General features: G+C 48.4%; 2 protein-coding genes across 6 annotated transcripts in view; both read right to left on the minus strand.

The window, feature by feature from the left end:
- Nucleotides 1–4,886, minus strand: part of LOC308467360 (perilipin-3-like) — a 44,052-nt gene extending 39,166 nt beyond the window's left edge. For all 4 annotated transcript variants that reach the window (XM_080989037.1, XM_080989035.1, XM_080989039.1 and 1 more), the window contains exon 1: nucleotides 4,726–4,886. The gene's annotated coding sequence lies outside the window, so the exon portion shown is untranslated. The remainder of the gene's footprint in view (nucleotides 1–4,725) is intronic.
- A 7,975-nt stretch (nucleotides 4,887–12,861) lies between these two features.
- The window catches only part of LRG1 (leucine rich alpha-2-glycoprotein 1), a gene marked incomplete at its 5' end in the record, with an annotated part of 14,161 nt that continues 3,291 nt past the window's right edge, over nucleotides 12,862–23,731 (minus strand). The window contains 2 exons of one of the 2 annotated variants that reach the window (XM_080989075.1): nucleotides 12,862–15,814; nucleotides 19,675–19,910. In XM_080989075.1, coding sequence (XP_080845201.1) covers nucleotides 14,810–15,814; nucleotides 19,675–19,910 — 1,241 coding nt within the window. In that variant the 3' untranslated portion in view covers nucleotides 12,862–14,809. Of the gene's footprint in view, nucleotides 15,815–15,915; nucleotides 16,048–19,674; nucleotides 19,911–23,731 lie in introns of those variants that run through there. The other variant, XM_080989076.1, reaches the window with a different exon arrangement.

The raw sequence follows: 23,731 nt of genomic DNA on the forward strand, positions 1-23,731 counted from the left end.
AGGCTTTGATGACTCAGAGCACGTACGTGCAACAGCCGTGCAAGCGTGGAGCATGCTTGTGCAATGCACATCACAATTGCCTCCTTCCCGTGTCAACATTCACCGAGAGCTGGAAATCTCCGCATGCCTGGAAGCGTTTCACCTGCACCCACTTAGCAACATGTTGCAACATACAAAGTTGCTTTCCGCCACAGGCAGGGTGGATAAAAACCAATGATTTTTTTTAAAAATAAATAAATCGGATTTTTAAAATTTTATTAAATCGGATTTTTAAAATTTTACTAAATCGGATTTTTAAAATTTTATTAAATCGGATTTTTAAAAATTTATTAAATCGGATTTTAAAAATAAAATACTTACAGAGGAATTTTTTTTCTAAAGATAGCTTTCTGTTTAAGTTACACTATAGTCCAAAGGCTTTTGATCAGGAAATAAGGATTTGCCTTGAAGTTTTTCACGTGTGCTAAAACTCAGTCTAAGTATGTTTTTTAAAAAAATTGTTTAAACCACATCAGTTAACAAACGCGGATACATATGCTACAATGTTACTGTTTTAGTTAAATAAATGGTTTAAATTGTTATGAAGGAAATGTTTCTTTTTCTCCTTCCAATCAAGTACAGCATTAAAGTTGCCCAAATATAAACTATAATTTCATAATCGCCTGTCTATGTATTTCTAATAGTATAACAAGGAATAGTATAACCAGTAACCACTCTGAACATTTATTATTCCAAAAATGAAAACCTTCATCTGGTTGTAAATACAGTGGTACCTCGGGTTAAGTACTTAATTCGTTCCGGAGGTCCGTACTTAACCTGAAACTGTTCTTAACCTGAAACACCACTTTAGCTAATGGGGCCTCCTGCTGCCGGAGCACAATTTTTGTTCTCATCCTGAAGCAAAGTTCTTAACCTGAAGCACTATTTCTGGGTTAGCAGAGTCTGTAACCTGAAGCGTATGTAACCCGAGGTACCACTGTATTAAGATTATACTAGCAAGAATAAGTCTTTCTGTTAAATAAAAAAAGATAAAAAAGATTTAAATCAAGTCTTACTGACTAGTGATTTAAATCAAGCCTTACTGACTAGTGATTTAAATTGTGATTTGATTTAAATCAAATCCGCCCTGCTCAGTAGTGTTGGCTCGGATTGGCAACAGCTCCCCAGGGCTGGTCATTCCCAGTCCGACATGGAGATATCCAGGACTTAACCGGACGACCTTCTCCATGCATTCAACGACCGACTCCTTCCCCTATCTCAGGGGTCAGCAACCTAAGGCCCATGGGCTGGAAGCAGCCCGCGGAGGTCATTTGACTGGCCCACGAGCCGCTCCCAAACCGAGTTGCCTGCTCATGCACTGTGCTAAACTGGCACAGCGCGGCGCAAGGACTCGCTTACGTGGTGCCGAAAACAGCGCCTGCGCAGATGCTGAAAACCGCATCTGCACATGCGCAGGCGCCGAAAATCACAGGTGTGCAAGCTCTCTCACACACATACACGTTCCAGCCCAGAGAGGGATCTCCATGGGACCGATCTGGCCCAGGCAAGATAAACCTTGCTGAGCCCTGTCCTATATTATACTGACCTTCACTATAAGTCAGTGTTAGAAATCTGCCTGGTGCCAGGTGATCTCCGCCTGCCAGGCTGATGACTGACATCCCCGTCTGGCTTGCCCCTCCGGCTTCCTTAAGTGTTGTTGTTTAGTCATTTAGTCATGTCCGCCTCTTTGTGACCCCCTGGACCAGAGCACGCCAGGCACTCCTGTCTTCCACTGCCTCCCGCAGTTTGGTCAAACTCATGCTGGTAGCTTCGAGAACACTGTCCCACCATCTCGTCCTCTGTCGTCCCCTTCTCCTTGTGCCCTCCATCTTTCCCAGCATCAGGGTCCTTTCCAGGGAGTCTTCTCTTCTCATGAGGTGGCCAAAGTCTTGGAGCCTCAGCTTCAGGATCCGTCCTTCCAGTGAGCACTCAGGGCTGATTTCCTTCAGAATGGATTGGTTTGATCTTCTTGCAGTCCATGGGACTCTCAAGAGTCTCCTCCAGCACCAGAATTCAAAAGCATCAATTCTTCGGCGATCAGCCTTCTTGATGGTCCAGCTCTCACTTCCATACATCACTACTGGGAAAACCATAGCTTTATTTGCTGCATTCATCTCCCGCCTTTCTTTCCAAGGAGCCCATGGTTCATCCGCATCTCAGTTAATCACGACAACAAAGCTGTGAGGCAGGCCAAGAGCGACTGGCTCCAAGGTCACCCAGTGGGATTCATGACCGAGGGACGATTTGAACCGTGACCTGCCAGGTCCCAGTCCTGGCTCTCTCACCCTGGCTTCCTAGAGTCCTCCTGCTATGTGATAGCTCTATAAATAAAGTAGGTATGCACTCACCGGAGTAAAAAGGTAAAGGACCCCTGCTTTTGAATTCTGGTGCTGGAGGAGACTCTTGAGAGTCACATGGACTGCAAGAAGATCAAACCTCTCCATTCTTAAGGAAATCAGCCCTGAGTGCTCACTGGAAGGACAGATCCTGAAGCTGAGGCTCCAAGACTTTGGCCACCTCGTGAGAAGAAAAGACTCCCTGGAAAAGACCCTGATGTTGGGGAAGATGGAGGGCACAAGGAGAAGGGGACGACAGAGGACGAGATGGTGGGAGTGTTCTCGAAGCTACCAGCATGAGTTTGACCAAACTGCGGGAGGCAGTGGAAGACAGGAGTGCCTGGCGTGCTCTGGTCCATGAGGTCACAAAGAGTCGGACATGACTAAACAACTAAACAACAACAAAGGACCCCTGACAGTTAATCCAGTCGTGGCTGACTCTGGGGTTGCGGTGCTCATCTCGCTTTACAGGCCAAGGGAGCCGGCGTACAGCTGGTCATGTGGCCAGCAGGACTAAGCCGCTTCTGGCGAACCAGAGCAGCGCACGGAAACGCCATTTGCCTTCCCGCCGGAGCGGTACCTATTTATCTACTTGCACTTTGACGTGCTTTCAAACTGCTAGGTTGGCAGGAGCAGGGACCGAGCAACAGGAGCTCACCCCGTCGCGGGGATTCGAACCACCGACCTTCTAATCGGCAAGCCCTAGGCTCTGTGGTTTAACCCACAGCGCCACCCGCGTCCCTCTCACAGGAGTAAGTCTCACTTAAAAGCCTGCATAGGATCAGACCCTTGCAGGGGTGTCCAATTTTTTTCCAAAGAGGGTCAGATTTGATGAAGTTAACATGCTTGAGGGCTGACCAAAGTTGTTGAGCGCTGATCTAAACCTCCTTGCCTGTACGGAGGAAAGGAGTGCGTCTACACTTTACAAAGTTAAGATTTGCAGTAATTCCTCTGCCTGCTTTTTCATGTAGCCCCCAGAAGGAAGTGGAGCCCCCTCAGATTGAAAAGGGTTCCCCTTTAAAAAAAAAAAGAGTGTTTTAAATAGCTCATGGGCCTTTCCAATTCTCCTTAAATGCACATACAGTGGTACCTCAGGTTACATACGCTTCAGGTTACAGACTCCGCTAACCCAGAAATAGTGCTTCAGGTTAAGAACTTTGCTTCAGGATGAGAACAGGAATCGGGCTCCGGCGGCACAGCAGCAGCAGGAGACCCTATTAGCTAAAGTGGTGCTTCAGGTTAAGAACTGTTTCAGGTTAAGAACGGACCTCTGGAACGAATTAAGTACTTAACCTGAGGTACCACTGTACCTTCGCTTGACCTCTTGATTGAGAGCAGAGAAGGCTGTTAAGACTGCGGCTGAACACCAGGACCAAATCGCCTTCTTAGGAAGTCCAAGTTGCTTAAGAGAGTTAGAAGTTCTCACCAGTATCACCAAGATGTTATTTACTCATTAACTTGCCAGTCCTGAACTTCCCTGCCTTGGAAGTTAAATCCCATGCGTGCTTTTGTTATCAGCTAGGGTGTGCACTTCTTTTGGGAAACTCTGAATCGCTTTGTAGTGAAGCAAAGATCTCCTTTTGTTGAAGACACACAGAAACACTTTCACATGCAAATACATCCTCACAACACGTCGAAGTTCTTTTTTTTTAAAAAAGAACTCTACTCCGGAAGCAAACCCTAGAAGGATGGAGGGGGAGGGGGGTGAATTGCCCCCAACCCGCTCCACTTTTAAACAAAAGCGTTCCAGAAATATCCAAACGGGGAGTTCCGAGGCATATTTTGATCCTACTTTTGCATTAAAAAACAACAACACTACTATTTGCATTTTGGAATCTTTCTCTCATTTGCTAGTTTCGATTCCCAAAACATTTAGCCCAATCTATGTATGCATAATTAAAGGAGACGCTGTATTATACAATCAATTTTTTCAGGGAATTAGGAGGTTTGTGGTTTTTTTTTTTTTTACGATCCTAACAGTACAATCCTAGGCACGCCGACCCAGTTTTTAAATGGAGTTTGTTCCCAGGTAAGCAGGTATAAAAAAAGTTTTTTACAGGACTGTGAGGTGAGGAGGGGGAGCTGGAGGAAGAGGGAGTTTGAGGGAGTGTAAGAATCTATGGGGTATTTTCAACGCGCGGTATGAACCAGCAGATCAGCAAGTCCCAACGCATCGCCCATTAAAATTAAGAAATCTCACCTACCCAGTTTTTAAAATCGTTCCCCAACAAATCTGGGATCCCTTAACCTCAGGAATTTCCTTTACTCCCCTCCCCCATATAAACTGCTTTTTAACCCCGGAACTGTTGCATACGATCGCCACCTTGAAACCATTAAACCCCGACCATACCTTTCAACTACCCCGGAGCCGGAGCAACAACGGTCTTCCAGCGACGATCCGCGCGCAGCTAAACGCGGAGGTGACTCGATTCAGCTACTCACCGGCGTGGGCGGGGACAGAATGTTGGCCCGCCGGCTTTGCTACATTGCGGCGCGTCGGAACCAATCGGGCGAGGGGAGGAATCGAGCCCCAGCCAATGGGGAGCGGCGGAACGCGGCGGGGAACAGAACGTGGCGTCGCGAACTGGTTACAAAGGAAATCAATAATAGACTTAAAAAGGGCTTCTTCTTGCACGTGGGTGGCAGGTGGGCGTGGGAGGAGCAGGGAGCTGGAATTAATGCAGGGGTCAGCAAACTTTTCCAGCAGGGGGCCGGTCCACTGTCCCTCAGACCTTGTGGGGGGCCGGACTGTATTTTGGGGAAAAAATAATGAACGAATTCCTATGCCCCACAAATAACCCAGAGATGCATTTTAAATAAAAGGACACATTTTACTCATGTAAAAGCACACTGATTCCCGGACTGTCCGTGGGCCGGATTTAGAAGGCGATTGGGCTGCATCCTGCCCCCAGGCCTTAGGTTGCCTAAAGGTAAAGGGACCCCTGACCGTTAGGTCCAGTCGTGACCGACTCTGGGGTTGTGGCTCTCATCTCGCTTTATTGGCCAAGGGAGCCGGCGTGCAGCTTCTGGGTCATGTGGCCAGCATGACAAAGCCACTTCTGGCGAACCAGAGCAGCGCACGGAAACGCCGTTTACCTTCCCGCTGGAGCGGTACCTATTTATCTACTTGCACTTTGATGTGCTTTTGAACTGCTAGGTTGGCAGGAGCAGGGACCGAGCAACGGGAGCTCAGCCCGTCACGGGGATTTGAACCGCCGACCTTCTGATCGGCAAGTCCTAGGCTCTGTGGTTTAACCCACAGCGTGTTTGCCTACCCATGTATTAATGTCACCAGTGGTTAGTCTGAATGTTTTCTGCTTCTGTATCTGGCGCTGGAATTAGTATAGTGGTTTTATTTTCATTTGTTTTGTTTTTTTAAAAGAGACACTAGTCACATTTCAGATTAGAAGGCAAAACCTCCGGAGCCCTCTCTGCATGTGGTTTACTTTCCAGGTAAATTGCGGATCGCTTTTATGTGGTCCTGCTTCGTTAAGGGTCGTAGGGTCTAATCAGACACCGAGCCTGAATTACAGTACAGTGGTACCTCGGGTTACATATGCTTCAGGTTACAGAGCTTCAGGTTACAGACTCCGCTAACCCAGAAATAGTACCTCGGGTTAAGAACTTTGCTTCAGGATGAGAACAGAAATCGTGCTCCGGTGGCACAGCGGCAGTGGGAGGCCCCATTAGCTAAAGTGGTGCTTCAGGTTAAGAACAGTTTCAGGTTAAGAATGGACCTCCGGAACAAATTAAGTACGTAACCTGAGGTACCACTGTATCTGTTTATTTTACAAACCTAGGTCCTGCTTGATTGTAATCAAACCTCAAAGTTGTTTACGAAAAGAATAAAGTAATAAAAATGTCAGTTAAAACAACAACATCCCAAGCAGTTTAAAAACAAACAAGCCTACTTAAAATATTCAAAAATAATTGAAATCAACAATAAGCTTTAAAAGCAAGTTGAAGCAAATTAATGTCAACATTCTAGATACCTGGATAAAAAGGTAAAGGACCCGTGACACTGAAGTCCAGTTGCGAACGACTCTGGGGTTGCGGTGCTCATCTCGCTTTACAGGCCAAGGGAGCCGGCGTACAGCTTCTGGGTCATGTGGCCAGCAGGACTAAGCTGCTTCTGGCGCAACAGAACACCAAAACCAGAGCAGCGCACGGAAACGCTGTTTACCTTCCCGCCGGAGTGGTACCTATTTATCTACTTGCACTTTGATGTGTTTTCGAACTGCTAGGTGGGCAGGAGCTGGGACAGAATACCGGGAGCTCACCCGGTCGTGGGGATTCGAACCGCCGACCTTCTGATTGGCAAGATTTAGACCACAGCACCACCCGCGTCCCCAATTAATAGATAGAAAATGGTAAGAAGATGCAGCAAACTTAAATTTAAATATGGAATCCATGGAGGGAGGGAAGGAGGTCCGAAGGTTCAAAATAACCTTGTATTTGAGGGGTCCACCTCTGAGGGTCTTCTGATGGTTCCCTCCCTGTGAGAAGTGAGGTTATAGGGAACCAGGCAGAGGGCCTTCTCGGTGGTGGCACCTGACCTGTGGAATGCCCTCCCATCAGATGTTGAGGAAATAAGCAACTTTCTGACTTTTAGAAGACATCTGAAGGCAGCCCTGTTTTAGGGAAGCTTTTAATGTTTGATGTTTTACTGTGTTTTTAATATTCTGTTGGGATCCGCCCGAAGTGGCTGGGGAAACCCAGCCAGATGGATGGGGGTATAAATAAATTATTATTATTATTATTATTATTATTAGGTCTGCCACTCATTACTTATTCAGACATGATGTTGTGTCGCCAAATGACTTCGACCCAGTTGATTCCCCCCAGGGCTGTTGTGAGAAACAAACAGGGGGAGGGGGGTACGCTGATAAACTAGAGGTCATGATGGGTGCAAGACCATGACTGTGGGTTCTTCGCAGGAGGAACTCCCCACCTACCCACACCGCCCCACCAGCAAATACTGATTTGAAACCTGGAAGAGTTCCCTGCTCTTCTGGTCCAAATGGATGCAGCCTGGGAGTGGTGACTATGGCAACCGCAGGGCACTGCTTTGAACCACCAGTTTCCATTTGTGTTGCTGGCCCCAGTTACCATGGCAACCCCTCTGCCTCTGTTCTGCTGGTGCTCTCTCCGCAAGGAGGGCGTTGTTGTTGTTTAGTCGTGTCCGACTCTTCGTGACCCCCTGGACCAGAGCACGCCAGGCACTCCTGTCTTCCACTGCCGCCCGCAGTTTGGTCAAACTCATACTGGTAGCTTCGAGAACACTATCCCACCATCTCGTCCTCTGTCGTCCCCTTCTCCTTGTGCCCTCCATCTTTCCCAGCATCAGGGTCTTTTCCAGGGAGTCTTCTCTTCTCATGAGGGGGCCAAAGTCTTGGAGCCTCAGCTTCAGGATCTGTCCTTCCCGTGAGAGCTCAGGGCTGATTTCCTTAAGAATGGATCGGTTTGATCTTCTTGCAGTCCATGGGACTCTCAAGAGTCTCCTCCAGCACCAGAATTCAAAAGCACCCATTCTTCGGCGATCAGCCTTTTTTACGGTCCAGCTCTCACTTCCATACATCACTACTGGGAAAACCATGGCTTTAACTATACGGACCTTTGTCAGCAAGGTGATGTCTCTGCTTTTTAAGATGCTGTCTAGGTTTGTCATAGCTTTTCTCCCGAGAAGCAGGCATCTTTTAATTTCGTGGCTGCTGTCACCATCTGCAGGAGGGTACAGAGTCCCATTTTGGACAAAAGGGAGTTGTTTTGGAAGAAACAGAAGTCTGGCACAGAATACCTTCGGGCACAAGAAGGGGAATTGTGTCGGAAACGGAAGCTGCCACAATGGGCAGCATCTCCAGACGTTAGGAACATAAATGCAGGCGAATCATGAATAGTGTGTGTTTGGTCTTGTGAATGTTACACACACAATTACATTATTTTCTGCATTGTTCTTGATATTCCCCTTCTATTCTAATGCACTGAAGCCATACTCAGAATTGGCCTGTTGAAATGAACCGGCCTGGCTCACTTTGATCGATTCCAATGGGTTTACTCTGAGTAGGACTTAGCTGGGTACACCCCCAATTCCTTGTGCCCATTTATCTGGGAGCAATCACCATTGAATTTATAGGGCCCAGTTTCCTAAGAGACCTGTGTAGGATCCTGCTGTGTAAATCAATAAAATAATACTTTTTTAAAAAAACAATGATGACGAACTGGACCTGTTTCCCCTTTAATAATGCTCAGAATAGCTTCCATTTTATTTTACTATGCGAAAGATGCTGATGCAAACATTGCTGAAAATCATTAAATCCATTTCCCTACATTATTTCAAAATTAATCTCACTTTTCCAACAGTGTACACTATTGCAACTTTATAATAGAAAAGAATTTGTCTGCATGGCTCGTACCCAATGTTAGTCCTCCTGGAGGCAGAGCCATAAAGGACACAATTAACTAAGATCCATTAATTTCATTAATTGCTCAGAGTAGGATTTATTTGGCTACAGCCCAATATCTTTAATATTAATATCTGATAGGATGAAAGGCAAGACTGGTTCTTGGGGGGTTTCCTAAAAATGATCGCTAACGCACAGTGTGATACTATCCGATACTATCCAAGTTTACTCAGAAGTAAGCCCCGTTTGGGACTTACTCCCAGGAAAGCATGCATAAGATGGCAGCTAGTCATCATCAATCTTTATTACGGTCCAGAGACCCAACAAATCATTACAAAGCAATACACAATTCAGACAACCTACCTCCAGGTTAAACAAGCATTTTGTTCAGAATATAGGGATCATTGGTTCTTGCAACCACCGATAAAAACTTTGCCACTGCTAATGTTCTAGCATTTGTCCGGTCTTCTGATTTTCCTGGGAAAGGTACCAGCAAGGGTAGTATCAGTTCAGCCCTGGCTTGCTCATATTTTGCACAATGCAACAAAATATGTTTTATGGAATCGATGTCTTGAGCACACGAGCAAAGTCTGTCCTGGTAGGGAACTCCTCTCAACCTGCCATCCAACACTGCAGAAGGAAAGACGTTTAGTCTGGCTTTGGTGAAAAGCCTTCGCTAGTTTGGTACTGTCAGGTTTTTAATGTAAGATGTTAACTTAAAGACATGCCCATACTGTACTCCTACTGCCAGCGGACTACAGACTGCGTGTGATCGAGACCGCAAGTCACTGTGTGCATTATCCCATAATCTTTGCTTTAACATCTTTTGGGCGCCTTCATAACCCAGGTAATACAGTTGGGGGGGGTGACAAACTGTGTTACCTGGGATGGCAGCTAGTAAATTAGCTGTGCTTGTTCGCCATATTTTTACCTGGAAAACAAATAAATCAGCCGTCGCGATAAATGTCAAAGCACTCAGCAATAAATAGCAATGGAGTGTTTCAAACATTCAAATCGCCTCTTATGACACCAACCCTGTGAGGTAGGCCTGTGTTGCTTTCTGCGGATCATCTGGATGAGCAATGGTTATGTGGCACAAATGGTACTTCAGTAGCACAAGGAGTCAGGCTATTTGGCCATTTAACCCAGTATTGTTAGCACGGACTGGCAGCAGCTCTCTAGCTTCTCAAAGAGGAGATTTTACCAGACCTACCTGCAGGCGCCAGGGATCAAAGTTGGGCTGCGATGTGTGTGTGCTAGGGGAAAAACAATGCTATCCAGGGTTGTAAAGACTGCGGAGAGAATAATTGGGTGCACTCTTCCCACCTTGGATCAAATCTACGCTTCCAGGTGCCACAAGAAAGCTGCAGAGATAGCGCAGGATAGTGCGCACCCCGGAAATGATCTCTTTCAGCTTCTGCCTTCTGGAAGAAGGTGCAGGGTTATAAATACTAGGACTAGCCGCCTGAGAAACAGTTTCTACGCAAATGCAATTCTGCTTCTAAATGCAGCATAAGGGGTCTCTATAGTATAAAAGGTAAAGGTACCCCTGCCCGTACAGGCCAGTCGTGTCCGACTCTGGGGTTGAGCGCCCATCTCGCTTAAGAGGCCGGGGGCCAGCGCTGTCCGCAGACACTTCCGGGTCACATGGCCAGTGTGACAAGCTGCATCTGACGAGCCAGCGCAGCACACGGAAACGCCGTTTACCTTCCCGCTAGTAAGCGGTCCCTATTTATCTACTTGCACCCGGGGGTGCTTTCGAACTGCTAGGTTGGCAGGCGCTGGGACCGAGCAATGGGAGCGCACCCTGCCGCGTGGATTCGAACCGCCGACCTGACGATCGGCAAGTCCTAGGCGCTGAGGTTTTACCCACAGCGCCACCCGCGTCCCCTCTATAGTATAGTGTATTTTAAATGGGGTTTTTGAATGTTTTATGTAGTTTTGTAGTAGTTTTAATGTAGTTTTATGTAGTTTTAATGTAGTTTTATATAGTTTTTCAATGTTCTGCATGGGACAATGACAATAAAGATATCGTATATCGTATGGGATGCAGGTGGCGCTGTGGTCTAAACCACTGAGCCTCTTGGGCTTGCCGATTTGAAGGTCGGTGGTTCGAATCCCCGTGACGGGGTGAGCTCCCGTTGCTCTGTCCCAGCTCCTGCCAACCTAGCAGTTCGAAAGCACACCAGCGCAAGTAGATAAATAGGTACTGCTCCAGCGGGAAGGTAAACGGCGTTTCTGTGCGCTCTGGTTTCCGTCACGGTGTCCTGTTGCTCCAGAAGCGGTTTCGTCCTGCTGGTCACATGACCCGGAAAGCTGTCCGTGGACAAATGCCGGCTGAAAAGCGAGATGAGCGCCACAACCCCACAGTCGCCTTTGACTGGACTTAACCGTCCAGGAGTCCTTTACGTTTACTGCTCTAACACTGAGCTGTGGTCCATCCCCCTAAACAAAAATTAAGATTCCAAACCTCATGGTTCTAAATAAAGAACTTATTTAAATAGGAATATAGGAAGGTTTTAATTGATCCCCCAATTTTACCCAATCAGCCACAAATCAAGACAAATTTAATACTTTTTATCCAAAAATTGGTTTCCCGCACTCTGTCCTTGATGTGTCCAAAGCAGGGGTAGGCAACCTAAGGCCCGGGGGCCGGATGCGGCCCAATCGCCTTCTAAATCCAGCCCAGGCAAAGTCCAGGAATCAGCTGTTTTTACATGAGTAGAATGTGTGCTTTTATTTAAAATGCATCTCTGGGTTATTTGTGGGGCATAGGAATTCGTTCATTTCCCCCTCCCTTCAAAGTATAGTCTGGCCCCCCACAAGGTCTGAGGGACAGTGGACCGGCCCCCTGCTGTTTGCTGACCCCTGATCTATCCCATATGGAGATATTCCCAGTGTCCTCTGTTGCCTGAGAGCCAACAGAGCATTTCTAGCTGAAAGCTGGTGCTCCAACGACGGAGGAAGTCAGAGAGGGGGGGCTGCGTGCCCTGTCCCTTTTGTTACCTGGACAGGTAAGGTCACGCCCATCTCTGGTCACCTGCAAAAGGAAGTATGTCCCAGCCAGCAGGAAACAGGAAGTTCTCGACTGGCTGGACCAGACACTCCCCTGCATGTCCACTCTAGGAAAACAAGGAATGTCGTACTTGACTGCTACTTGTGTATCACATCCCACACTCTCCACATAAAAAGGGAGCTTGAGACGACCTTGCAGTGTTTCAAGCACATAAGCATAAGAATTCCACCCAATTTTGCCCTTGGCCCCACCCCGACACTTGCATCCGGCCGCCAGAAGGTTCATCGCAAGCGAATGCGGCCCTCAGGCTGAAGAGGATTCCTCGCCCAGGTCCGATTCTTAATTTTATTCTTTCCTGTGTGTGCAAACAGCTCTGTTTATTCTTATTTAAGGAAAGGGGGGGGGGACACCCAAAGACGAGACCGACACAGGACAAAGCACCCAGCCTCCTTTGGGTTGGCGAATACGCTTTGGCGCTCGGGTTTTATTGCACAGCTAAATCACAGCAAATTGCCCGGCGTCTTTAAGCAATTGGGTTTAATTTAAAACTTCCACGGGAGCGCAGCTTCGCAATAAATTTCCGGGCAAGAGATATTCGTGGATAAGATGGCGCATTTTGTTCCCAATTAACAGCATTCTTTCTTTCTCTTTTTCTTTTTTAATGGGGAGGAAAAGAAAAGGAAGGGAAACTACACTAACTGAAGAGGCAAATAAATATATCATTACTCTTGCTCCCTCTAATTGCAAACTCAGCAGCTGAATGCCAAAAGGATGTTGGAAAGCTGATTGCATGTATTTGGGAAGGCCATGCAATGGCTAATTGTGCGAATGCTCTCTCATTTTCAAACACGGTGCCGCCTCGAGTCACAGTAGAGAGAGGGAGGTGCAATGGCAGACTTGGAGATGTCAAATTTCGGTGGCGCCCTGCGTGATGTTAAAATGTGGCGCTCCCTGCGGTTGTAAACAAAAATTGCCCTTCTTCCCTTATGGGGTATCCAAGAGCCCATATAGAGTCCTTACGTAGGTTCCCTATTGGTAGGAGAAAATAACAGAGGCCAACCAGAGAATATTGAAAAGCAAAGCAGCAAGTAAACTTGATCTTTATTGATCTGTTGCAACAGGGTGCTCCCCTCACCCGCAGGAGAGGAGGAGGAACCCAGAAAAATGGCGCGCAAGGCCTTATAAAGACTTTTGAAATTGCCACCCTGTAGATCAAGACCACCCCCAGATACATCATACCTACATCACAGAAAAGGCGGACTAAAACAGAAATTTGAATGTTGTTTTTCTCCTGTCCTTGTTTATCTTCTGTCTGGCAGGTTACTTGATTGGATTGCCTGGGGAGCCTGGCCATACTTTTGTAGTGATAAATACTTAGTTCCTGGGCCAGGTCACAGGCTCACACCCTAGTCATATCTTAAAGGTGCCCTTAAGACAGGATTTGAGAGGAAAGAGAATGGGGAGGTTTCCCACTTTGACCTTGCAGAGAAAACATTTGCTCAGTTTGGGAATCAAAATGGTTCTAGGTTGGTCTTCCTGTGCTGATCTATGTACGTGCTTGGCTGGTACGCTTATGAACATTACCATATATCTAAGACCTCAAAATTCCTATCACACTGCCTCTCACACTCCGTTACGGCGCCACCTGGGCAGGGCCAGATTTAGGTTTGACGAGGCCCTAAGCGCGGGTGGCACTGTGGGTTAAACCACAGAGCCTAGGACTTGCTGATCAGAAGGTCGGCGGTTCGAATCCCCGCGACGGGGTGAGCTCCTGTTGCTCAGTCCCTGCTCCTGCCAACCTAGCAGTTCGAAAGTGCATCAAAGTGCAAGTAGATAAATAGGTACCACTCCGGCGGTAAGGTAAACGGCGTTTCCGTGCGCTGCTCTGGTTCGTCAGAAGCGGCTTAGTCCTGCTGGCCACGTGACCCGGAAGCTGTACGCCGGCTTCCTCAGCCAGTAAAGCGAGATGAACCCCAGAGTCGGCCACGACTGGACCTAATGGTCAGGGGTCCCTTTACCTTTTAAGCTACTGAAGGTAATGGGGCCCTTTATATGCCCAGCTGTTCTTTGTCAACAACAAATTGTCACTGTGGCTTCCAATAAACGTTCAGAAACCAGAGCATTTACGTCCTGGTTTTCAGCGTTGGAGAGTCGAAACTTTCCAAAACGGGGGCATTTGGGAGCCGAGGTTTGACTGTACTGCTTTAAATGCAGACTGCGGATGAGGGCATTGGCAGCAATTTGGGGAGAGGAAACGTAGCAAAGCTCTGGGGCAGAACGTTGCCTGTGCAAGGTCTTGAGTTCAATTTCTGGCATCTCTCAGTTTAAAAAGATCAGATAGCACAGCAGATGGCGGGGGAATAGACCCTTCTCTCTGCCTGAGTAGATAGCTGAATCATGGGACAAATAATCTACTGTATTTTTCGCTCTATAAGACGCACCAGACCACAAGACACACCTAGTTTTTGGAGGAGGGAAACAAGAAAAAAAATATTCTGAATCTCAGAAGCCAGAACAGCAAGAGGGATCGCTGCGCAGTGAAAGCAGCAATCCCTCTTGCTTTTCTGGCTTCTGGGATAGCTGCACAGCCTGCATTCGCGCCATAAGACGCACACACATTTCCCCTTACTTTTTAGGAGGGAAAAAGTGAGTCTTATAGAGCAAAAAATACGGTAATACATGGGTAGGCAAACTAAGGCCCGGGGGCCGGATCTGGGCCCAATCGCCTTCTAAATCCGGCCAGTGGACAGTCCGGGAATCAGCGTGTTCTTCTATAAGTAGAATGTGTGCTTTTATTTAAAATGCATCTTTGGGTTATTTGTGGGGCATAGGAATTCATTCATATTCCCCCTCCCCCCCCAAAATATAATCTGGCCCCCCACAAGGTCTGAGGGACAGCGGACCGGCCCCCTGCTGAAAAAGTTTGCTGACCCTGATCTAATACATGATTTTGGAGCTTCATCGCAACATCCTCCTTAGGGACAGGGCTGGGCAAACCCTGGTTATGTACTGAGGATTCAGCAAACGCCAAATTCAGCCTCTTTGAGAGACATCACCACCTGGCCTTTGAGGCTCTTGGGGGAGGCACAAACCACTTCTTCCCTGGAGTACAGGATGGCAGAATGACGCGTCACCCAGTCCACGAAGGTGTACATGAGGCAATCACACGCCCATGGGTTTCTGGCAAGGTCGAGGCTGAGCTTTGTGAGCTGGCCTGAGAACCCAGGGTCCCAGGAAGCGATCTGGTTTTCGGAGATGAACAGGGTATCCAGATTCCTCAGAGGCTCGAAGATTCCTGGTGGGAGACGGGTTAAGCTGTTGTTTTGGAGGAAGAGGAACCCCAGGCGTGGGACCTCCTGGAAGGTCTTGTCGGCGATGGAGTGGAGATGGTTGCCTCCTAGGTCCAATCTCTCCAGAAGAGGCATCCCCTCCAGGATCTGCGGAGAGAGCTGGCGGAGGAAGTTGGAGGAGAGGTCCAGAGTTGTCAAATTCTCCAGCTTGCTGAAGCAGGAGGGGGGAACGTCCTTTAGCTGGTTGTTGGAGAGATCCAGGGTCTGGAGCTTCCTTAATGGGTGGAACCACTGTGGCCGCAACTTGGTCAACTGGTTCATCTTGAGAAACAGATGATTCAATGAGCTGGCGTTCTCAAATACTGACGGAGGCAGATCTTCCAGGAGATTGCTTGTGAGATCCAAGGTGTGCAGCTCTGGGAGGTCACGGAAGAGGCCGCCGGGAAGGTCCTCCAGCCTGTTGTTAGATAGGTGAAGTTCCTGAAGCTTGGGCAACCCCAGCAGCGCATCCTCACCGATGCTGGAGATGTTTGTGAACTCGACGGAGATCAGGGTCGTCTGCTCAGGGAAGCCAGCTGGGAAGTGGCTAAGGGACGGGGAAGAGCAGAAGAACTCGGTGATGTTGCTTGGGGTAGCCACAGGAGGGCACTGGAGAGCCTGGAGGCGGCAGCATTGAAGGGATAACACCAGGCAAACAATAAAGATCAGGACTGAGGAATCCATCATGCGACTCTGTATGGATGGGAGAGAGAGTGAGTTTATTTACATCCCTGAAAATTTGCCTTGGCTGCAAGTAAGTTGAGAGCTACGCACCAAGACAAGTACAGTGGTACCTTGGTTCTCAAACGTAATTTGTTCAGGATGTCCGTTCCAAAACCAAAGCGTTCCAAAACCAAGGCGTGCTTTTCCATAGAAAGTCATGCAAAACGGATTAATCCGTTCCAGACTTTTAAAAACAACCTCTAAAACAGCAATTGAACATGGGTTTTACTATCTAGCGAGACCACCGATCCATAAAATGAAAGCAATAAACAATGTACTGCGGTCACACAATCAATCAATCAGTAGCTGAACTGGGTTTCACACAGTGACAAAAACAACAAAAACACAAAATAAATAGCAAAAACAGACAGATCTCAGTGTAACACTCAAAACGGAGCACGTTCGGCTTTCGGAAAAAAGTTCACACACTTACTTCCAGGTTTGCAGTCTTTGAGTTCCAAGTTGTTTGAGTACCAAGGCATTTGAGAACCAAGGTAGCACTGTATCATAAGGGGGAGTGTGAGATGTGGAGCTCTTAACTTATGCAGGTGTGATTTTTGCATTTTTGTATGTTTGCTTTGCGTTGTTGTTCGGTTTTAAATCAATTATTTGTATTCTATCCATTGTGACCAGTTGTGACGGCTTATAGTTTTTGGCAATAAATATTCCATTCATTCATTTAAAGGTCCATTAGGTCCAGTCGTGACTGGCTCTGGGGTTGCGGCGCTCATCTCGCTTTATTGGCCGAGGGAGCCGATGTACAGCTTCCGAGTCATGTGGCCAGCAGGACTAAGCCGCTTCTGGCGAACCAGAGCAGCGCACGGAAACGCCGTTTACCTTCCCGCCGGAGCGGTACCTATTTATCTACTTGCACTTTGATGTGCTTTTGAACTGCTAGGTGGGCAGGAGCAGGGAACGAGCAATGGGACCTCACCCCGTCACGGGGATTCGGACCGCCGACCTTCTGATCGGCAAGTCCTAGGCTCTGTGGTTTAACCCACAGCGCCACCCGCGCCCGATTCATTCATTTGCATCCCTGTAAACACCTGCATGGTCTCCTGCCCAGCTTGAAAAAGCAAAACTTATCATTTGGGCAGAGCTAGCTCCTGGTAAAGTGGATGAGACTCATAATCTCAGGGTTGTGGGTTCGAGCCCCGTGTTGGGCAAAAGATTCCTGTATTGCAGGGGGTTGGACCCTGGCGGTTCCTTCCATCTCTGCAATTCTAGGATGAGAAACATAACAAGACAGACAGCAACATCCACATTATGGGTAGGCAACCTAAGGCCCAGGGGCCGGATCCGGCCCAATTGCCTTCCAAATCCAGCCCGCAGACAATCTGGGATTCAGCGTGTTTTTACATGAGTAGAATGTGTCCTTTTATTTAAAATGCATCTCTGGGTTATTTGTGGGGCGTAGGAATTCGTTCATATTTCCTCCCCCCCAAATATAGTCCGGCCCCCCACAAGGTCTGAGGGACAGTGGACCGGCCCCCTGCTGAAAAAGTTTGCTGACCCCTGTCCACATTGTACATTTAAAACACATGGCTCCCCCCCAAAAAAGGACTGTTTGAGTCTCATTTGTTAAGGGCGCTGGGAATTGTAGTTCTTCAAGGGGTAAGCTACAGTTCCCAGGATATATCCTGTGATATTTGCATTGGCCACAAGTCACGGCGATCGTAGTAGTAGTGACCGCAGAATACTGAATTGTGGGTGTGGGAACAGAATGTGGCACAGGGTGTGTGTGAGGATGGAATGGAGCTCTCTAGAGAAGGGAATGGCTGGCTGGCTGGCAAATGAACTTCTTCCCTCTTCTTCTTTCTAAAAAAGGCCCTTCCTCCTTCTCTGCCGCTGCTCCCTCCCACTTGTGCAATTCTGCAACGTTCTCTGGCCAGGCGATTGCAAATTCTCCGGCTCGGAGGACTTGTGCCAACTGAGTGCTTTTGCATCATATCTCTAGTTATCTCTTAATTTATTCTGTCTTTGTTGACTGGAGGCGAGTGGGCGGGGATGGCAGGAGCTTGTACGGAGTGCCAATAACCTTTGGAAACCTTGTCCGCCAATTTCTATTGATTGGCTCGGGGGTAGATCGCATGCCTTGCATGAATCCTAGAATCCTAGAATGGCAGAGTTGGAAGGGGTCCCTCAGTGGTCATCTAGTCCAGCCCCCAGCAATGCAGGAAGAAGGTTGCAGGTTCAATCCCAGGCAGGGCTGGGGAAATAGGAGAGTCTGCCAGGGTAGACAATACTGGGGTAGAGAGACCCAATGGTTGACTCGGTAGAAGATCTCAGTATTCAGGATTAGGACTCAGCTCAGTGGTACCTCGGGTTAAGAACTTAATTCGTTCTGGAGGTTTGTTCTTAACCTGAAACCGTTCTTAACCTGAGGTACCACTTTAGCTAATGGGGCCTCCTGCCGCCGCCACGCGATTTCTGTCCTCATCCTGAAGCAAAGTTCTTAACCCGAGGTACTGTTTCTGGGTTAGTGGAGTCTGTAACGTGAAGCTTCTGTAACCCAAGGTAAGGTAAAGGTAAAGGGACCCCTGACCATTAGGTCCAGTCGTGGCCGACTCTGGGGTTGCGGCGCTCATCTCGCTTTATTGGCCGAGGAAGCCGGCGTACAGCTTCCGGGTCATGTGCCCAGCATGACTAAGCCGCTTCTGGCGAACCAGAGCAGCGCACGGAAATGCCATTTACCTTCCCACCAGAGTGGTACCTATTTATCTACTTGCACTTTGATGTGCTTTTGAACTGCTAGGTTGGCAGGAGCAGGGACCGAGCAACGGGAGCTCACCCCATTGCAGGGATTCGAAACGCCGACCTTCTGATCGGCAAGTCCTAGGCTCTGTGGTTTAACCCACAGCGCCACCCTCGTACCTGTAACCCAAGGTACCACTGATTAAAAGGAAGTCCACAATTGTGCTTCATCTGGGAGGCATGATGTATCCCCTCTGAGTGGGACTGGCTGAAGGAACCTCACACGTACAGTCTGAGCAGCGGTTCCTAAACTTAGGTTTCCAGTCCAATTAGGTCTCCGTTGGACTACAATGCCCATCATCCCTGACCTGCTAGCTAGGGATGATGGGAGTTGTAGTCTAAAAACAGCTGGGGACCCAAGTTTGGGAAACTCTGGCCCAGAGGGTTCAGTCCTACTACAACTACAACATGCCCCACTGCAGTCAAAAACCAGATGCTTCAGGTTACAGACTCCGCTAACCCAGAAATAATACCTTGGGTTAAGAACTTTGCTTCAGGATGAGAACAGAAATTGTGCTCTGGCGGCGTGGCAGCAGCGGGAGGCCCCATTAGCTAAAGCGGTACCTCAGGTTAAGAACAGTTTCAGGTTAAGAACGGACCTCCAGAACGAATTAAGTTATTATCCCGAGGTACCACTGTTCTGCATTTTGCAGTCGCAGAAAGGCAGAATATCTCAAGACCCTTCAAATCTATTGCACATACAGTGGTACCTCAGGTTAAGTACTTAATTCGTTCTGGAGGTCCGTTCTTAACCTGAAACTGTTCTTAACCTGAAGCACCACTTTAGCTAATGGGGCCTCCTGCTGCCGCCGCACAATTTCTGTTCTCATCCTGAAGCAAAGTTCTTAACCCGAGGTACTATTTCTGGGTTAGCGGAGTCTGTAACCTGAAGCGTATGTAACCTGAGGTACCACTGTAGTTGTCGTTCCTCCCTCTTCCCACATTCGCAGCTTCGCTTTGACACGGATCTCCCCATTCTGAACGCTCCACAATTCAGATTATCGGAAGCTGAGATGAGCCTGGGGACATTGCTTCAGGATGAAGGACAGGGAATGGAAAGCTTGAGGGACCCTTACCTGCAGCTCGTCGCTTTCGCCCAGCAAACTATCCCTTCCACAGTGGATCTGTTCGACTTTTGCCTTATCGTGGGAGCAAGGGATTGGCGCAAGGAGGTCTCCGGTCCCTGAAAGGTTCTCCACCAATGGGAAGTTGAAGAGGAAGGGAGGGAACAAGAGGCTTCTCACAAATGCCCCCCCCCAACGGCCGTGTGGTTTTGGTTGCATCATCTGGTTGGGAAACCCTATGTTGAAATCTGAAAGGGACAGAGCTAAAACGAGACCCAAAAGTGGACACAGAAACTTCGCAATGACCTGAGACCTGTGGCTACGGAGAAAAGAGGAAACCGTAGGAAAGAGGCCCAAACCCTCATACAACAAAAAATAATATTTAGAATATACTGGACGCCATTACGATTGTTTGTTTTTTTAAAAAGGAGCTATCTAAGGCATGGGTAGGCAAACTAAGGCCCGGGGGCAGGATCTGGCCCAATCGCCTTCTCAATCCAGCCCGTGGACGGTCCGGGAATCAGCGTGTTTTTACATGAGTAGAATGGGTCCTTTTATTTAAAATGCACCTCTGGGTTATTTGTGGGGCATAGGAATTTGTTCATTATTTCTTTCCCAAAATATAGTCCGGCCCCCCACAAGGTCTGAGGGATAGTGGACCGGCCCCCTGCTGAAAAAATTTGCTGACCCCTGATTTAGATTGTGCTGACTCACTCTCACAGGCTTAAGCAGTTGCAGGTACAGGACAAATTAACCTGCGTACCTGACTTAACCCTATCTTGGCCATTTTTCTCTGCATGCTGAAACCCTTTACACACTAATGTCACCACCGCATCATGTGGCAGCTGATTCCACACATTCACGACATGGAATCTCAGATTTCTAGATGGGACCCCGAGGATCATCTAGTCCAACCCACTGCAACGCAGGAATCTTTCACCAAAGTGGGGTTCAAACCCACAACCCTGGTATGAAGAGATTCTTACTCTATCAACCGAGCCATTCCTCTTAAAAAAACCCAAACCCTTAATCCAGGGGTCAGCAACCTTTTTCAGCCATGGGCCGGTCCACTGTCCCTCAGACCCTGTGGGGGGCCGGACTATATTTTGGGGGGAAAATGAACGAATTCCTATGCCCCACAAATAACCCAGAGATGCATTTTAAATAAAAGGACACATTCTATTCATAGAAAAACACCAGGCAGGCCTGACAAATAACCCAGAGATGCATCTTAAATGCATTTTAAAAGGACACATTCTACTCATGGAAAAACAGGCTGATTCCCGGAGCATCCATGGACCGGATTGAGAAGGCGATTGGGCCACATCTGGCCCACGGGCCTTAGGTTGCCTAAAGGTAAAGGTAAAGGTAAAGGTAAAGGGACCTCTGACCAATAGGTCCAGTCGTGACCGACTCTGGGGTTGCGGCGCTCATCTCGCTTTACTGGCCGAGGGAGCCGGCGTACAGCTTCTGGGTCATGTGGCCAGCAGGACTAAGCCGCTTCTGGCGAACCAGAGCAGTGCACGGAAACACCATTTACCTTCCCGCTGGAGCGGTACCTATTTATCTACTTGCACTTTGAGGTGCTTTCGAACTGCTAGGTTGGTAGGAGCAGGGACCGAGCAACGGGAGCTCACCCCGTCGCGGGGATTCGAACCACCGACCTTCTGATCTGCAAGCCCAAGAGGCTCAGTGGTTTAACCCACAGCGCCACCCGCTTCCCTACCCCTGCCTTAATCATAGAAGCAAAAAATTGCAGAGTTGGAAGAGACCAAGAGGGTTGCTTAGTTCACCCCGCTGCCAGGTTTCTGCATTCAGCGGAGATTTTGGGCTAAGGGACCCCCAAGCTCTGAAATCCCACCATCTTGTGTCCACAGTTTCCTCCAACCCTTCGTTTCAAGCTGCTTGGTGGTACGACGAAAGCCCACCCTCTCCCTTCTGCTGCTGCCCGCTCAGAGCTGTGCCTTCGTCCCTCCAGCGAGTTTATTCTAGCTGAGATCAGAATCTGTTTGCCTCTGATGGATGCAGCGGCTGGGCCAAGTTTGGGCAGCTGCGTGGACTGAATGGGCGCTTTTGTGTTTTGTCTCCACATGGCTTGTTAACCCGCTCGCTTCCAGAATCTGCTGTCACACAGGGGAAGAGGGCCAGGATTCAGGCAAGGGGAATCGACTGTGCTCCTTACCAGAATCTGACGCCCAGCAACCACACATGAGTGGAATAGGGTGAACGTATGTGTGAACAGGTGAGCACTGAAGCAGTCCAGTCCAGCGACTTGGTCTCACACCAAGATACGTCAACAGAAGGTGAAGGGAAGTCATAGTGGCACTCTATTCTGCCTAGGTCAGACCACACCTGGAATACTGTGTCCAATTCTGGGTACCACAATTGAAGAAGGATGTTGACAACCTGGAAGGTGTGTTGAGGAGGGCGACCGAGATGATCAAGGGTCTGGAAACCAAGCCTGATGAGGAACGGTCGAAGGAGCTGAGTATGTTTAGCCTGGAAAACAGTAGACTGAGAGGAGATATGATAGCCATCTTCAAATATCTTAAGGGCTGTGGTTCTTTTGCCTTGGTCAAACCACAGCCAATGGCTGTGGACCTTTTAAGATCTGAAGCCTACATGTGCCTTGGTTTTGTTGGTCTCATTTTTCCTTTTATTGAGTTATTGATTTATAGTACTGCCTCAGTCCAGTTCTGGGCACCTCAGTTTAAGGAGGATATTGAGAAGCTGGAAAGTGAGCAGAGGAGGGTGACCAAGATGATCAAGGGCTTGCAAACCAAACCTGACGAGGAACGGTCGAAGGAGCTGGGTATGTTTAGCCTGGAAAAGAGGAGACTGAGACGAGAGAGCCATCTTCAAATATCTGAAGGGCTGTCACACGGAGGAGGGAGCACGCTTGTTTCCTCCTGCTCTGGATGGTAGGACTCGAACCCGTGGCTTCAAATTGCAAGGAAGGAGATTCTGACTCAAAATCAGGAAGAACTTTCTGGCATTTAGAGCTGTCCGGACATCCCCTTGGGATGCGGCTGACTCTCCTTCCTTGGAGGTTTTTAAGCAGAGATTGGACGGCCATCTGTCATGGATGCTTTAGCTGAGATTCCTTCCAACTCTATGATTCTGTGCCCCAATAGGAGACCCCACCCAGCAGGACCTGAGTGCGAAAGCAGCACTCTCCACCCACGATTAGGGATTCAGTCTGCTTTGCCTTCTTCCCTCAGTTAACCATTTCCCCAGGCCAAAGTTCATTCCAATGCATTTCCTCACCGGTTTGCAAATATTTATTCAAAGCCCTCGTGAAAACCCTCTGGCGAATTTCTCTCCAATACATGTTGGATGCAATTTGGCCTAAAACAGCCATTGCTGCAAAGCGGTTTTCCCTAGTCCAGTGGTACCTCAGGTTACATACGCTTCAGGTTACAGACTCCACTAACCCAGAAACAGTGCTTCAGGTTAAGAACTTTGCTTCAGGATGAGAACAGAAATCGGGCTCCGGCGGCGCAGTGGCAGCAGCAGGAGGCCCCATGAGCTAAAGTGGTGCTTCAGGTTAAGAACAGTTTCAGGTTAAGAACGGACCTCCGGAACGAATTAAGTACTTAACCCGAGATACCACTGTATGATTCATTTCTGCACATTGTCTCTTAAGCTTAAGCCAAGAAAGAGTATTCTCTATAACACTGAATATCAATATATGTATCAAGACTTTGAGATTAGGCCACTGAAGAAGCCCGGAAAACTACCTTGGGAGTGTGCTACCTGCAAGCCCCAGTTAAAGGGCCCCATTGGGGGCGAACAGCAGCCGCTTGATTATTTGGACTGCCACGACGAAACAGGTGCAAAACGCCGGCACCCTGTCGTCTACAACTTCATCGTCTACAACTTTATTAACATCTATCTACAATTCTACTGGGACGCAGGTGGCGCTGTGGGTAAAAGCCTCAGCGCCTAGGGCTTGCCGATCGAAAGGTCGGCGGTTCGAATCCCCGCGGCGGGGTGCGCTCCCGTTGTTCGGTCCCAGCGCCTGCCAACCTAGCAGTTCGAAAGCACCCCCGGGTGCAAGTAGATAAAT

The sequence above is a fragment of the Podarcis pityusensis genome (assembly GCF_964106645.2).
Source record: "Podarcis pityusensis genome assembly, chromosome: 18".
NCBI classification, from domain to species: domain Eukaryota; kingdom Metazoa; phylum Chordata; class Lepidosauria; order Squamata; family Lacertidae; genus Podarcis; species Podarcis pityusensis.